The sequence below is a fragment of the Aspergillus brunneoviolaceus genome (genome assembly GCF_003184695.1).
Source record: "Aspergillus brunneoviolaceus CBS 621.78 unplaced genomic scaffold BO95scaffold_17, whole genome shotgun sequence".
Lineage (NCBI taxonomy): Eukaryota > Fungi > Ascomycota > Eurotiomycetes > Eurotiales > Aspergillaceae > Aspergillus > Aspergillus brunneoviolaceus.
Window position 1 is genome coordinate 499,076 of NW_020290747.1, and position 11,148 is coordinate 510,223.

General features: G+C 56.3%; 5 protein-coding genes across 5 annotated transcripts; 4 read left to right on the forward strand and 1 right to left on the reverse strand.

The window, feature by feature from the left end:
- Nucleotides 1-2,316, forward strand: BO95DRAFT_357838 (putative TBC domain protein; the record flags this gene model as incomplete). The annotated part of the gene is made up of 2 exons (XM_025582375.1): nucleotides 1-1,198; nucleotides 1,250-2,316. 2 exons carry the CDS (start codon nucleotides 1-3, stop codon nucleotides 2,314-2,316), a joined length of 2,265 nt encoding a protein of 754 aa, XP_025444669.1.
- A 622-nt stretch (nucleotides 2,317-2,938) lies between these two features.
- On the forward strand, nucleotides 2,939-3,946 carry BO95DRAFT_357598 (SDR family NAD(P)-dependent oxidoreductase; the record flags this gene model as incomplete). The annotated part of the gene is made up of 2 exons (XM_025582361.1): nucleotides 2,939-3,002; nucleotides 3,117-3,946. 2 exons carry the CDS (start codon nucleotides 2,939-2,941, stop codon nucleotides 3,944-3,946), a joined length of 894 nt encoding a protein of 297 aa, XP_025444670.1.
- Nucleotides 3,947-4,036: 90 nt separating this feature from the next.
- Nucleotides 4,037-5,366, reverse strand: BO95DRAFT_440847 (NADP-dependent oxidoreductase). The gene is made up of 2 exons (XM_025586050.1): nucleotides 4,418-5,366; nucleotides 4,037-4,360 (listed from the first exon to the last, which is right to left on the reverse strand). Exons 1-2 carry the CDS (start codon nucleotides 5,249-5,251, stop codon nucleotides 4,112-4,114), a joined length of 1,083 nt encoding a protein of 360 aa, XP_025444671.1. The 5' UTR covers nucleotides 5,252-5,366; the 3' UTR covers nucleotides 4,037-4,111.
- Nucleotides 5,367-5,770: 404 nt separating this feature from the next.
- On the forward strand, nucleotides 5,771-7,189 carry dprC. The gene is made up of 2 exons (XM_025591540.1): nucleotides 5,771-6,774; nucleotides 6,846-7,189. Exons 1-2 carry the CDS (start codon nucleotides 6,097-6,099, stop codon nucleotides 6,987-6,989), a joined length of 822 nt encoding a protein of 273 aa, XP_025444672.1. The 5' UTR covers nucleotides 5,771-6,096; the 3' UTR covers nucleotides 6,990-7,189.
- A 366-nt stretch (nucleotides 7,190-7,555) lies between these two features.
- BO95DRAFT_440849 (uncharacterized protein) lies at nucleotides 7,556-10,803 on the forward strand. Its single transcript, XM_025586051.1, has one exon. The coding sequence runs from the start codon at nucleotides 8,033-8,035 to the stop codon at nucleotides 10,505-10,507; it is 2,475 nt and encodes an 824-aa protein (XP_025444673.1). The 5' UTR covers nucleotides 7,556-8,032; the 3' UTR covers nucleotides 10,508-10,803.
- Nucleotides 10,804-11,148: the final 345 nt, after the last annotated feature.

The window sequence follows — 11,148 nt, forward strand, 5'->3', positions numbered from 1 at the left end:
ATGACGACCATCTGCTCGACTCCAAATTCTCCGCCCGATCTGACCGGGTCCAAATCCTCCAAGTCCTCCTCCTTTCGTTCTTCCTCCCAACATTCCGGCCCCGAGGCTCTTTTCACCGATATTGCCAACTTCGAAGAAGTCGACCTCCAAGACGAAGCGCACATCGCCTATATGGACACTAAGGTCCCTTTTAGTCGGGCGGGCACTATCACGCAGACTTTCCCAGCTAGGATGCAGGCCAAGTCCGCTGTAGTTACGACCCGCGACTTGACCGCCACGAAACCGAGTAGATTGACGGGGCAGACTAATGGCACTCTGACCCAGCCGGGCCGCGGCGGACACAACACCAAGACCGGAACTCAGCGGGATCCTACTGCGAATAAGCATGCACCGCTTCAAGTGTCTAAACCCCGTCGATCGCGATCGAATTCGCCTTTGCGACCCACTTCGAGCTTAGGATCCTCACCTTCCACACACAGCTTGTCTCTGGCTCCCGCTGCTCCCCGGACACTCAACCGCAAGCCATCCTGGCAGCGCACTCGCAGAACGCTCAAGGATCTGGAGGAGGAATACCACGATTCTGATGATGATTTGCCCGAAGATGCCAGTCTATGGAACGTTCCCATCTCTCCCCGACCGATGCAAGATCGAGCCCCTTCCCGGAGTACAAGCCCAAACGGCCGCAGCCCGGGACCCCGGCCCTTGCCTCTGTCACATTCCGTCTCAGATGTGACCCTTTCAAAGTCCCCATCGGGCTCGCGATCCCCTACGTCACGGAAGGCTCGCTCCAAGCCACGGTCCAGCTCTGCGGGGCCGGAACGAGGCCAGATTTCTCCTCGCAATCCCCGAACCTACTCGTATAACAACATGATGTCGGACTTGTCAGAAGAGGCGCGGATCATCACTGAGACGCTGGAGTTTCATGCTGACGAGCGAGAGCGTCGGCGTGGAGAGACTTTGCAGAGCGGGCTGTCTTCTTTGAGGTCTAGCACGGACTCCAAGCAGGGCTCCAAGACACCGATTGAGCTGCCACCGTTGCAGAAGTCGAATATCATGATTGACCCGTTGCCTATCAGCAAGGAGAAAGAAAAGGTGCTGAGTCGGACACGGCCAAGCTGGCTGCCGCCTAAGGATCCTTTGGAGGAAAAGCGGCATTTGAAGGAGTACAAGAAAATGATGGCACAGTCTCGGGAAGCAGGTAAGTCTGCGTCCAAGGCTAGCTTCGACAGGCCACTAACCTTTGGTACAGACAAACGTCGAGCTGCCAAAGTCGCTTCCGAGAAATGCGAGAAGGACAATACCCGGGAAACCCTCCAACAAATCTGGGACGAGTACGTCTATCCAAACTGGGATAACGTCATTCAGGAGCCGCGCACGCGGGAGCTCTGGTGGCGCGGTGTGCCGCCGCGACTTCGGGGATCGACCTGGCAGCGGGCCATCGGCAATGAGCTGGCTCTCTCCGACGAAACGTACAAGAAGGCGTTGCAACGGGCCAAGGACGTGCGTGCCCGTCCGGACAGTGATACTGGGGAAAGCAACAAGCGAATGCGGGAGTGGTTCGCGACTATCGAGCAGGACGTGTCTAAGGCTTTCCCGGATTTGAAGCTATTTCAACCTGGTGGTCCACTTCGCGAGACGTTGATCGACGTCTTGGAGGCCTACTCGATGTATCGGAGCGATGTTGGATACATCACTGGACTGCATACCATCGCGGCCCTACTGGTCCTCCAGTTCCCGTCTCCGTCCTCCGCGTTCCTCGCCATGGCCAATGCGCTAAACCGCCCTCTCCCTGTTGCCTTTTTGACACTCGACCGCGGGGCTATCGGTCGGACATATTCGCTAGCGTCCGCGACGCTTAAATACAAGTTCCCACGTCTTTCAACGCACCTCTACGAGACACTCCGTCTCAGCGATGAGGAAATCTGGGAACCAATGTTCCGCTCCCTCCTGACAAACGGGCTGGACTTGGAGCGTCTCAGCAGAGTCTGGGACTGCTGGGTATTCGAAGGTGATCGGATCATGATTCGCGCGGCGGTCGCGACTCTGGGCAGCTTGCAGCTGCAGCTGTTTGGCTTCACCAAACCCGATGACCAGAGTCGACAGTCGGTGCAGGGGATCCTGAGCTGGGGACCGCGTCAGGCGGGGACCAACAGTAGCACAGAGCAACGCCACAGTGCACCGGCAGCTCCTATGCCGGCAGGATTTGGTGGTGGAGGTCTAGCATCTTCCGGGGTTGGTGACTACTGGCGACTCTCCTCGGCAGGCGACGAGGATGGATTTATGAGCGAGGTGAGAGAAGCAGGGAAGGTTCGGTGATTGCTTCCATTCGTTTCTCATTTCTTATTCTTGAACATAATTCTGCTGCAGTGGATACAATATTGGCTGCAACTGTTAATAGGATGGACTGGTCTGTCTTCAGTTCAGTGGGTAGTAAATCAAACTCGCTGTGAATACATAGGAACTGTTGTTTCTGTTGGGCTATTTTTTTTTCTTGTGACCTGGTCAGTTCACTAGCTGGGTAGCTATAGATGATACAGATAAGGGGCTGTTCCTGAATGTACTTAGCAGTAAGGTAAGCTGAGATCAACAGGGACCGATGGTTAGTGATCCGATCGTATACTACTTTTCACCTTTACCATCACCATGACTTCATCCGCGCCGGCGCCGAAAACGTCATACTGATGATGATGCCCCAACAATCCCTACATTAAACCCACTCAATCACGCCAGCCAAACGATTCTTCCACGTACTACCATCATGTTCAATCGCAGTATTCTGTTGCCACGCTCTCTTGGTGCGTCATTACGCCATCGCCCAAGCAAGCTATATAGTCGTCTTTCTCTCCCCGCCAGTGCGACTGCATCCAGAGCATTCGCAACCTCACGACCTACACCATTTGCAGTGACCACACCTCAATTCAAGCATTCCAAAACCACAATGGCAGCGGAAGTCAGCAACACCAATTTTACTTTGGAGAGCCTCTTCAATGTCAAGGACAAGGGTACGTTTCAGCCTCAAGGCCTTTGACCCCTTTACGAGCTCTCGCTCCATACCTTCACCCCCACTGCCCTTCCTCCTTTGCGATACACGTTGTACTAACACGACACACAAACAGTGGCCCTCATCACCGGCGGCGGCAGCGGCATCGGCCTTATGGCCACGCAGGCGCTGGCCACCAACGGCAGCAAAGTGTACATCACGGGGCGGACGTCGGAGAAGCTGGAGCGGGTGGCGGAGCTGTACGGCGGCAAGGCCGTGAAGGGGGAGATCATCCCGCTGACGGCGGACGTGACGGACAAGGCCAGCATCCAGAAGCTGGTGCAGGAGATCTCGTCGCGGGAGTCCGGCCGGCTGGACATCCTGATCAACAACGCGGGGATCAGCAGCAGCACGCAGAACACGGAGCACGACAACGCGGTGGACCTGAGCAAGGCGCTGTTCGACGAGAGCTCCTCGCCCGAGGAGTGGGAGAGCGTCTACCGCACCAACGTCGTGCACCCCTACCTGGTCACCTCGGCCTTCCTGCCCCTCCTGCAGAAGAGCAGCGAGCAGGCCCACGGCTGGAGCAGCACCGTCATCAACATCACCAGTATCTCCGGCATCGTCAAGACCAGCCAGCATCACTTCGCCTACAATGCTTCCAAAGGTGCGGCCATCCATCTCACCAAGATGCTGGCCCATGAGATCTCGAGCTCCGGGCTGCGCATCCGGGTTAATAACATCGCCCCCGGCGTGTTCCCCAGTGAGATGACCGCCGGGGAGAGTGATGAGAAGCAGAAGAATGCCCTGGAGAAGCAGAAGTATGAGGGTAAGGTCCCCGCGGGACGCCCCGGGAAGGATGAGGATATGGCCAGTGCCGTGTTGTTTGCCGCCACCAACCAGTATCTGAATGGTCAGACGTTGGTTGTTGATGGAGGCTATGTTTTGGCTGCGGGTACTGTCTGATTGTGGCTGAGTGTGTGGAAATGATTAATGTCTTCTTACGAGAATCTTATGTCGATAATGGATCGTGGCGCTGGGGTTGACCCCAAGCTGGTCCCTAATGGTATCATATTATCTCTGATTTCTTCAGTACGTCTGCTTGTAGTTACCGTGATGTAAGTCCTCAGCCTACAACTTAGCCTTTTCCACCTTGATCGCCTCGCTTTCAGGCACCACCTCCACCATCATCTTACCCGTATTTACACCATTGAATAGATTGATCAACTCCTGGGGCGTGGTCTCCAGCCCCCCCTTCACGATGTGCTCCTTCCGCTTGATCTTCCCCTGACTCAACCACGTGCCCAGCTCCCTCAGCGCAGCCGGGTACTTGTCGGCGTAGTCAAACACAATGAACCCGCGCATAGTGATCCGTTGCGACTATGTTTCGTTAGCAGCCATCATCCATTCCACCGCACCGCTCGCTAGGATACTCACAATGACCATCAGATAATTCTTCGGCCCCTGGGGCTTCTCGACATTATACTGGCTAATGGCGCCGCAAATGACAAAGCGCGCCCCCTTCGCCGCGCGGAACAGACACGCATCCAAGATCTCACCACCCACATTGTCGTAATACACATCAATATAGTCCGGAGTCGCCTCCTTGAGCTGCTTGCGCCAGTCCGCATCCCGGTAGTTGATGGCAGCATAGAACCCCAGCTCCTCGCGCAGGAACCGACACTTGTCCGCGCTGCCGGCGATGCCGATCACGCGCTTCGCGCCCTTGATGCGCGCGATCTGGCCGGCCACCATGCCCGTGGCGCCGGCCGCGCCGGACACGACGACCGTATCGCCGCATCGCGGCTGGCCGACCTCGGTCATGCCGAAGTACGCCGTCAGCCCCGTCATGCCCAGCACGGACAGCGCGTCCGTGGGCTGGCACCCGGCCGGGATGGTGATCTTCTCGACCGCCTTCGCGGGCAGGATCGCGTACTCCTGCCACCCAGAGTGCGCCGCCACCCACTCCCCGGCCTTGTAGGTGCTCGCCAGCGCCGGGCTGACCCGCAGGATCTGGGCGATGCTCTGCCCGCGCATCACGCTGCCGACTTCCACGGGCGCGATGTACGACCGTTTCGCCGTCAGCCATTGCCGCATCGCCGGCTCCAGGGCCAGGTAGTGGATGCGCACGAGCACTTGATTGTCCTTCAGCGGCACATCGTCGGGGAGGGTCGTGGTCTTCAGGGTGAAGGTGCCGGTGCCGTTGAGCGAGGGGTCGATGGCCGCCTTCGGCGGGTTGGTGTAGATTAGTTGGCGGTTGGTGAGAGGCATTATGGGTGGATGGTTTGTTCTTGGATGAGGATGGGACTGTGGGTATCTTTCGGAGTTGGTCTTGATGGAAAGGGAACAGAGATGGCGAGGAGGAAGGTCGAAGGGGGTCGTCGGCCCAGATTATGGTTTGGAATGGATTGAACCTCGGCTCATGGAGAAGAAGCTCTTTGAGGTAAGATGTCCGACCAGAGGGTCGCACAGCCGAGGTGGGGGTGTGGCATCTGGGGATTAGTGCTCAGAATTTGGAAAAACGAGAATTCGGACCCTTCATAGGGAAAGACAGTATCTTAATACGAAGAGGAGACAACAGCTTAAGTCTGTATAGACTGGAATTGCAGTCGTGAAGGAAAGGGGTGCATAAGTAGATAAGTATGACTAAGTCAGCACAAGCCAGCATAACTTATCTTCTTGCTATGCCCGTCCATGACATCATCCTTCCTCCGTCTCTAATCGATAAGATAGATCACCTAATCGGCTGCTCCAAGTATCTACGAGGTACGGAGTACTTCCAGACTGTATCATGGATGTTAAGCACTCTTGAAATGCAGCACTGCAAGCCTACCTTAGGTCATCGTGTCGCCCATCTGAAGAAGGGACTGTCGATCCACCAAGCCACGGCACAGAGCCTTTGTCTGACTGGTCACATCCCACCCCACGGTTTAGAGAGCTTGCCCCCCAGGGGACGACACTTTGTGATCAAATTTGACGTCACCGGCTCGCGCGATGATGTCGATGTCGCTCATTTTGCCTTCGATGATGGCTATATAACACCCAGAAAGTGACAGGTGGAGTGGACTAACAAAGCTTGAATCCGAATCACCCATCACCTTTTACCTACCATCACGATGAATACTACTTCGCAGACCCCATACTTCGACACCAACGCCGCGGCCACCGGCACTGCTACCCAAGCTGGTATCACCAGCACAGGCGATGCGAGGACCGGCCCGGCCCCGACCACTGCTGGCCCGCATGGCTCCGACATGGCCAACAAGGCCGATCCGCGAGTCGACAGTGACCTGAATAACCGCGCCCAGTACGCCCCCGGCACGACCACCACGGGCAACGTGCACCCGCAGGCCACCGCGGGGACCGCAACCACTTCGACTTCGGGCACCTCAACGCGGGGCCCGCACAACTCCTCGCTGCTGAATAAGCTGGACCCTCGCGTGGACAGCCGCACGGGGGAGAAGTCCACCAAATCCACAAACCAGTCGGGCTCGGGTGCGATGCGCGAACCGACCGATACGACAGGCACCGGCACCGCGGGCGGAGTAGGCTATCAGCCTACGGTGCCGTCCTCTAGCCAGGGCACGCGGGCGGCCGGCGGTGCTAATCCTAGTACTACCGCTACCGCCCCCGCTGACACCACCAACACTGTTCCTACTACTGGGACTACCGGCACTGCTGAAACTACTGGCACTGCTGGCACCGCTGGCACAAGCACCACAGCTGGCGGTCAGTCGGCGCGCACGGGCGAGAATGTCGGGCGCGGGGTTAAGTCGGTAGCGGCGGGGATCCACGTAAGTCACTAATCTCAATTATCACTGGTTGCAGCCTTGCACCTTTGCAGAAGCTGACGGGCCATTAACAGGGGGCCGGAGAATCGCTCCGCGGTGGACTCAACGCAGCTGTCGACTCAGCCTTTGGCCACGATCAGGGTGCGGCCAAGAACGCAGCCATTGCGGACAAGGGCGAGCGAGAAATTGAAACCGGGCGATTTGGGCGTTCGCACTGAAACAAAATTGGCCTCATAGCTCGGGACTTCTAGTTTGGGTTTTTTTTATGCGATTACGATGATATGACTGATGCTTGTTGCTTGATTGTTTTCTTTGATTAGTCGACAGAGTGGATCCAGCCAGATGGCTGCCTGTTTGTAGCCAACGATTGTCGATTTTCGATTCGATTGTGATGGTGTAATGAGCAACGATGTACAGTACTTTCTTTGTGCAGTATTAAATATGCATAACTGTATAACTGTATATGATATGTGCACTGTGTATGGAGTAAGTATGTATGATGAAGCAGAGTGTTTGTGTTTCCTTGGCGCACGAGGTAGCTTGTAGCTAATGTTACGGACTGGGTCATCGCCAGAGTCAGCGTTTCCTTATCCAGCATGAAACTCGGCTGAGTTGAATCCTTCGCCAGTTTACCAGCTTACCATTGCTATTAATACGTAGCATCTGCTCGACCAAACGATCTTTCAGATGTCGGGGGAAGGAAAGCTTCGCCCTGATCCACTGTCGACTGAGTGGTTTCTCAGCCTTCCGGCCCTCCCGGGGCTGTGCCGGTGGAACCGTTTTCTTTCTTGCTCTTCTCTCTCTCTCTTCTTTTTTTTTTCTCCAGCTACTCGTACTCGTTCTTCTTTTGCTCTTTTTTTTCCCTTTTTTTTTTTTTCTCTCTCTTCGCTTTTACATCATCTTCCGAACTGCTAGGTTATTTTCTCCTCCAATTCAGATTTGCCCCCCCTATCTTCCGATCTCAGTTACTCCTCCGTTTCTCTCCTTGCTGCTTCTTATTGATTCTATCCCTCTATCGTTAATCAATAAACTAGCGATGGCTCCACCTCCGACGGCTCCGTAGTTCTACTTTAGCTTCACCTTTTCCTCCTCGCCCCTCCCATCATCATCCACTTTCACATGGAGCCTCTGTTGACTTGCCTGATTCCGTGCAAGCTATTGCGTCGTTGCTTCTCCAATTCCCTTCTTATCTATTGGTGCCCGCCCCTCAATGGGTAGATTCTCTCCTTCAACAACCTCATAGCATCCAACATCATTCACCATGGCGGTGCACATGCAACCGGCTGGTGGTCATACCAGCTCCGATAGCGAAGACCCGTCTCTTCGCGATCCCACCCGGGAAGATGAAGCATATGATATGGTCGGGGTCAGTATTAGTCGAACTCAGAGTCGCATGAAGGCCCGTCGCACGCCGGCTGCCGAGAAATCCCGCGTGATGGACCAGCAGGGCGGATACTTTGATGCCATTCCCGACTCTCCCGAATCCGACAGTGGTCTCTTTGCTAGCCATCTCACCCAAGAACCCGAACAACTGCAATCCTCGCAACCGCATCCTGTGCAGCCGCATCGCTCGCGAGGTGCCAAGGAGAAGCTGAAAGACCATCGGAGTAGTTTTACGCGCTCTCTCCTCAAGACCAGTCTGCCGCTGCGCCCTCGGGCCTGGTCCGGCGACTCCATCACCAACCTGCGTCTGAAGAAGTTCCTACCGGACTCGTGGACGAAACGCATCGCCAGCCAGCCAGCTCCACGCACCGTCAAGCCCGCTCCCGGGCCGGCGCAGAGACGATCTTTGACCGACGAGTCTACGGACGAGCCCATCTCCGATCTCAAGCCTTTGGCGGGGGCCACCGCCGCCCGCCATTCGTATGCACGGCGGCCGAGTGCCGCCGTCTCGGGCAAAGCGCCGCCGATGTTGCGGCGCTCATCCTCTGATCAGTCGCTCTATCTGCGACGCTCCTCCACAGCCTCCTCGCTGGAGCAGCGTCCTCGTTATGAGCATATTCATTCCCAGGTGAATAGCCGCTTCAAGGCCATCAAGGACAGTCTGCAGGACTCCAGCAGTCGTCTTTTAAGCATGCCCACCTTGCACCTGCAAGATCTCCGCAGCGACTGGGGCTATCGGCCTTTCCTCTCCGAGGTCTCCCATCCCCGAAAGGTCCACGAGGAGGAGCCTGTTGCGCCGCATGAACAACCGCCAGCTGACCCGACGGGACCCTCGTCGCTGCCACCACCACCACGCACCCGTTCCCCGCGATCTAGCTCCAGTGCCCAGCACCCTCGCCTAGCTGACGCGATGGATGATCTGACGGGCGACGTCGTCATTCTAGGAGGCTATCGAGGCTCAGTTCTGCGTTCTGCCAAACCTCCGCAGCGCCAATTGTGGGTACCGATGAAGGTCGGCTTGAACCTGCGCAAAGTCGACCTCGAGGTGGGTCTGAACCCGGAAGACGAGGAACGGATGGAGGAGACCATCATTCCGTCCGGAGTCTTGTCGCATGTCGGGCCCGTGGACATCTGTCGCCGCTTGATGAAGCGGCTGCAGAAGTGTCATAACTCGACGCGCGGGGATCTGCGCGTCTGGGATTACGGCTACGACTGGCGTCTGAGTCCGCACCTCCTGGCGAAACGGCTGATCAAGTTTCTGGAGGGCCTTCCAAGCAATGCCCCGGGCACGCCCCGTGAAAAGCGCGGGGCATACGTGATCGCCCACAGCCTGGGAGGGCTGATCACGAGACATGCCGTCAACCAGCGGCCCGAATTGTTTGCTGGAGTTTTATACGCTGGAGTACCGCAGCACTGCGTCAACATCCTCGGGCCGTTGCGCAACGGCGACGATGTGCTGCTGAGTTCGCGTGTCTTGACGGCTCAGGTCAACTTCACCTTCCGCACCAGTTTTGCCCTGCTGCCCGAGGACGGGCACTGCTTCATCGACCAGCGCACCAAAGAAGAATATCGGGTCGACTTCTTCGACGCGCAAACCTGGGATGAGTATCGACTATCACCGTGCATCAACCCGGCCCTGCCGGTGAGTAGCCCCAGCCGGGGCTTCGTAAAAGACAACCTTCCTCTTATCAGCAAACGTCTCTCAACTGTCCTAAACAGCAAAGAAAGCCTTCCGAGCAGTGGATCGGCTTCCTCATCTGATGGCGGCGAGGCATCCAACTCTTACAAGCCAGCACCGAACCAGAGTGCCAACCCACCGACCGCAGCGGCGATGAAACCCGCCCCTGTGGCGCCTCCCGCCGTCGAAGGGGCCATTGGCCCCAACTCTAACCTACGCGGTTCGAGCAACACCAAGGTCACCACCGCCGTGACCATTCCGCGGGCCACCGCTATTACCTACCTCGAGCGCACTCTCGCCGAGGTGCGACGCTTCAAGGAAGAGTTGGTCTTCGATGCCGCGCATCAAGCGAACAATCGGTATCCGCCGTTCGCCGTGCTGTACGGGAAGTCGGTGCCCACACTATACGGCGCGCGAGTCGCCTCGCGGGAGGCCATCAAACGGCAAGACGCGTACGACGACCTGGCCTTTGCCGCGGGAGACGGAGTGTGTCTGGCGTCGGCGGCCATGCTACCCTCCGGATACCGTGTCATCAAGGGGGGGTTGGTCAAAAGCGAACGAGGCCATGTCGGTCTCTTGGGAGATCTGGAAGGTGTGGGCCAATGCCTGCAGGCGTTGATCCGGGGTCGCCGAGAAGGAGTGGGACTGGGGCAGTCCCCTGGTTCTTCGTCTTGATTGTTGTCTTTTGCCTAAACCCCTCGCCCCTTCATTAGACGCACATATTGCTTACTGGGAGCACCTTAGACTCGATACCCTCTTACTATTTATTGTTTATGACTATGATGGATGACATAATGAAAAGTGATCTAAGCGGATGTTTGGACCTGTCCGCGGCTTGACCTGTGCATATTGGCCTGAATCTCCTCTCTGTACTATGCTATTTTTATGTACTGTACATATTTACATTTACACTTGAGCCATATACTGTATACACTGCACCATCAGTTCCTCAGACTCTATGCTCGCCAATCAATTCATTAGCAGCAAATACTTGGAAAGTTCAAGATCAGCAAGAACGTTCAAGGCCGTGGATAATGACGCCAGCCACGTGGTTAGCGCTTACCGAGCCCGATCCGGCCGCGCAATGGTACGACTCGGGATGTACTCTCCTGTAGAAACCTTGAAGGATCTCCAACAGAGCCAATCCAGTCTAGCCCAAGGCGAGCTGATGACAGCACTGCAGAAAGTCCAGCCTACTCGTGAAAACACTATAAACTACAGAGTGCCTACGATTCAATCCCTTTCCCCTCCTCCTCCTCCTCCTCCTCCTCCTCCTCCCTCCAAGTTTCTCCAATTCATTTGAATTCAAATTATCC

Excerpts from the sequence above, each read along its gene's own strand:
- dprC (XM_025591540.1), top strand. The coding sequence starts at position 6,097 with ATGAATACTACTTCGCAGACCCCATACTTCGACACCAACGCCGCGGCC. Across the intron at positions 6,775-6,845 it reads CGGTAGCGGCGGGGATCCAC|GGGGCCGGAGAATCGCTCCG; the intron begins GTAAGTCACTAA and ends GGCCATTAACAG.
- BO95DRAFT_440849 (XM_025586051.1), top strand. The coding sequence starts at position 8,033 with ATGGCGGTGCACATGCAACCGGCTGGTGGTCATACCAGCTCCGATAGC.
- BO95DRAFT_440847 (XM_025586050.1), bottom strand. The coding sequence starts at position 5,251 with ATGCCTCTCACCAACCGCCAACTAATCTACACCAACCCGCCGAAGGCG. Across the intron at positions 4,361-4,417 it reads AGAATTATCTGATGGTCATT|TCGCAACGGATCACTATGCG; the intron begins GTGAGTATCCTA and ends AACGAAACATAG.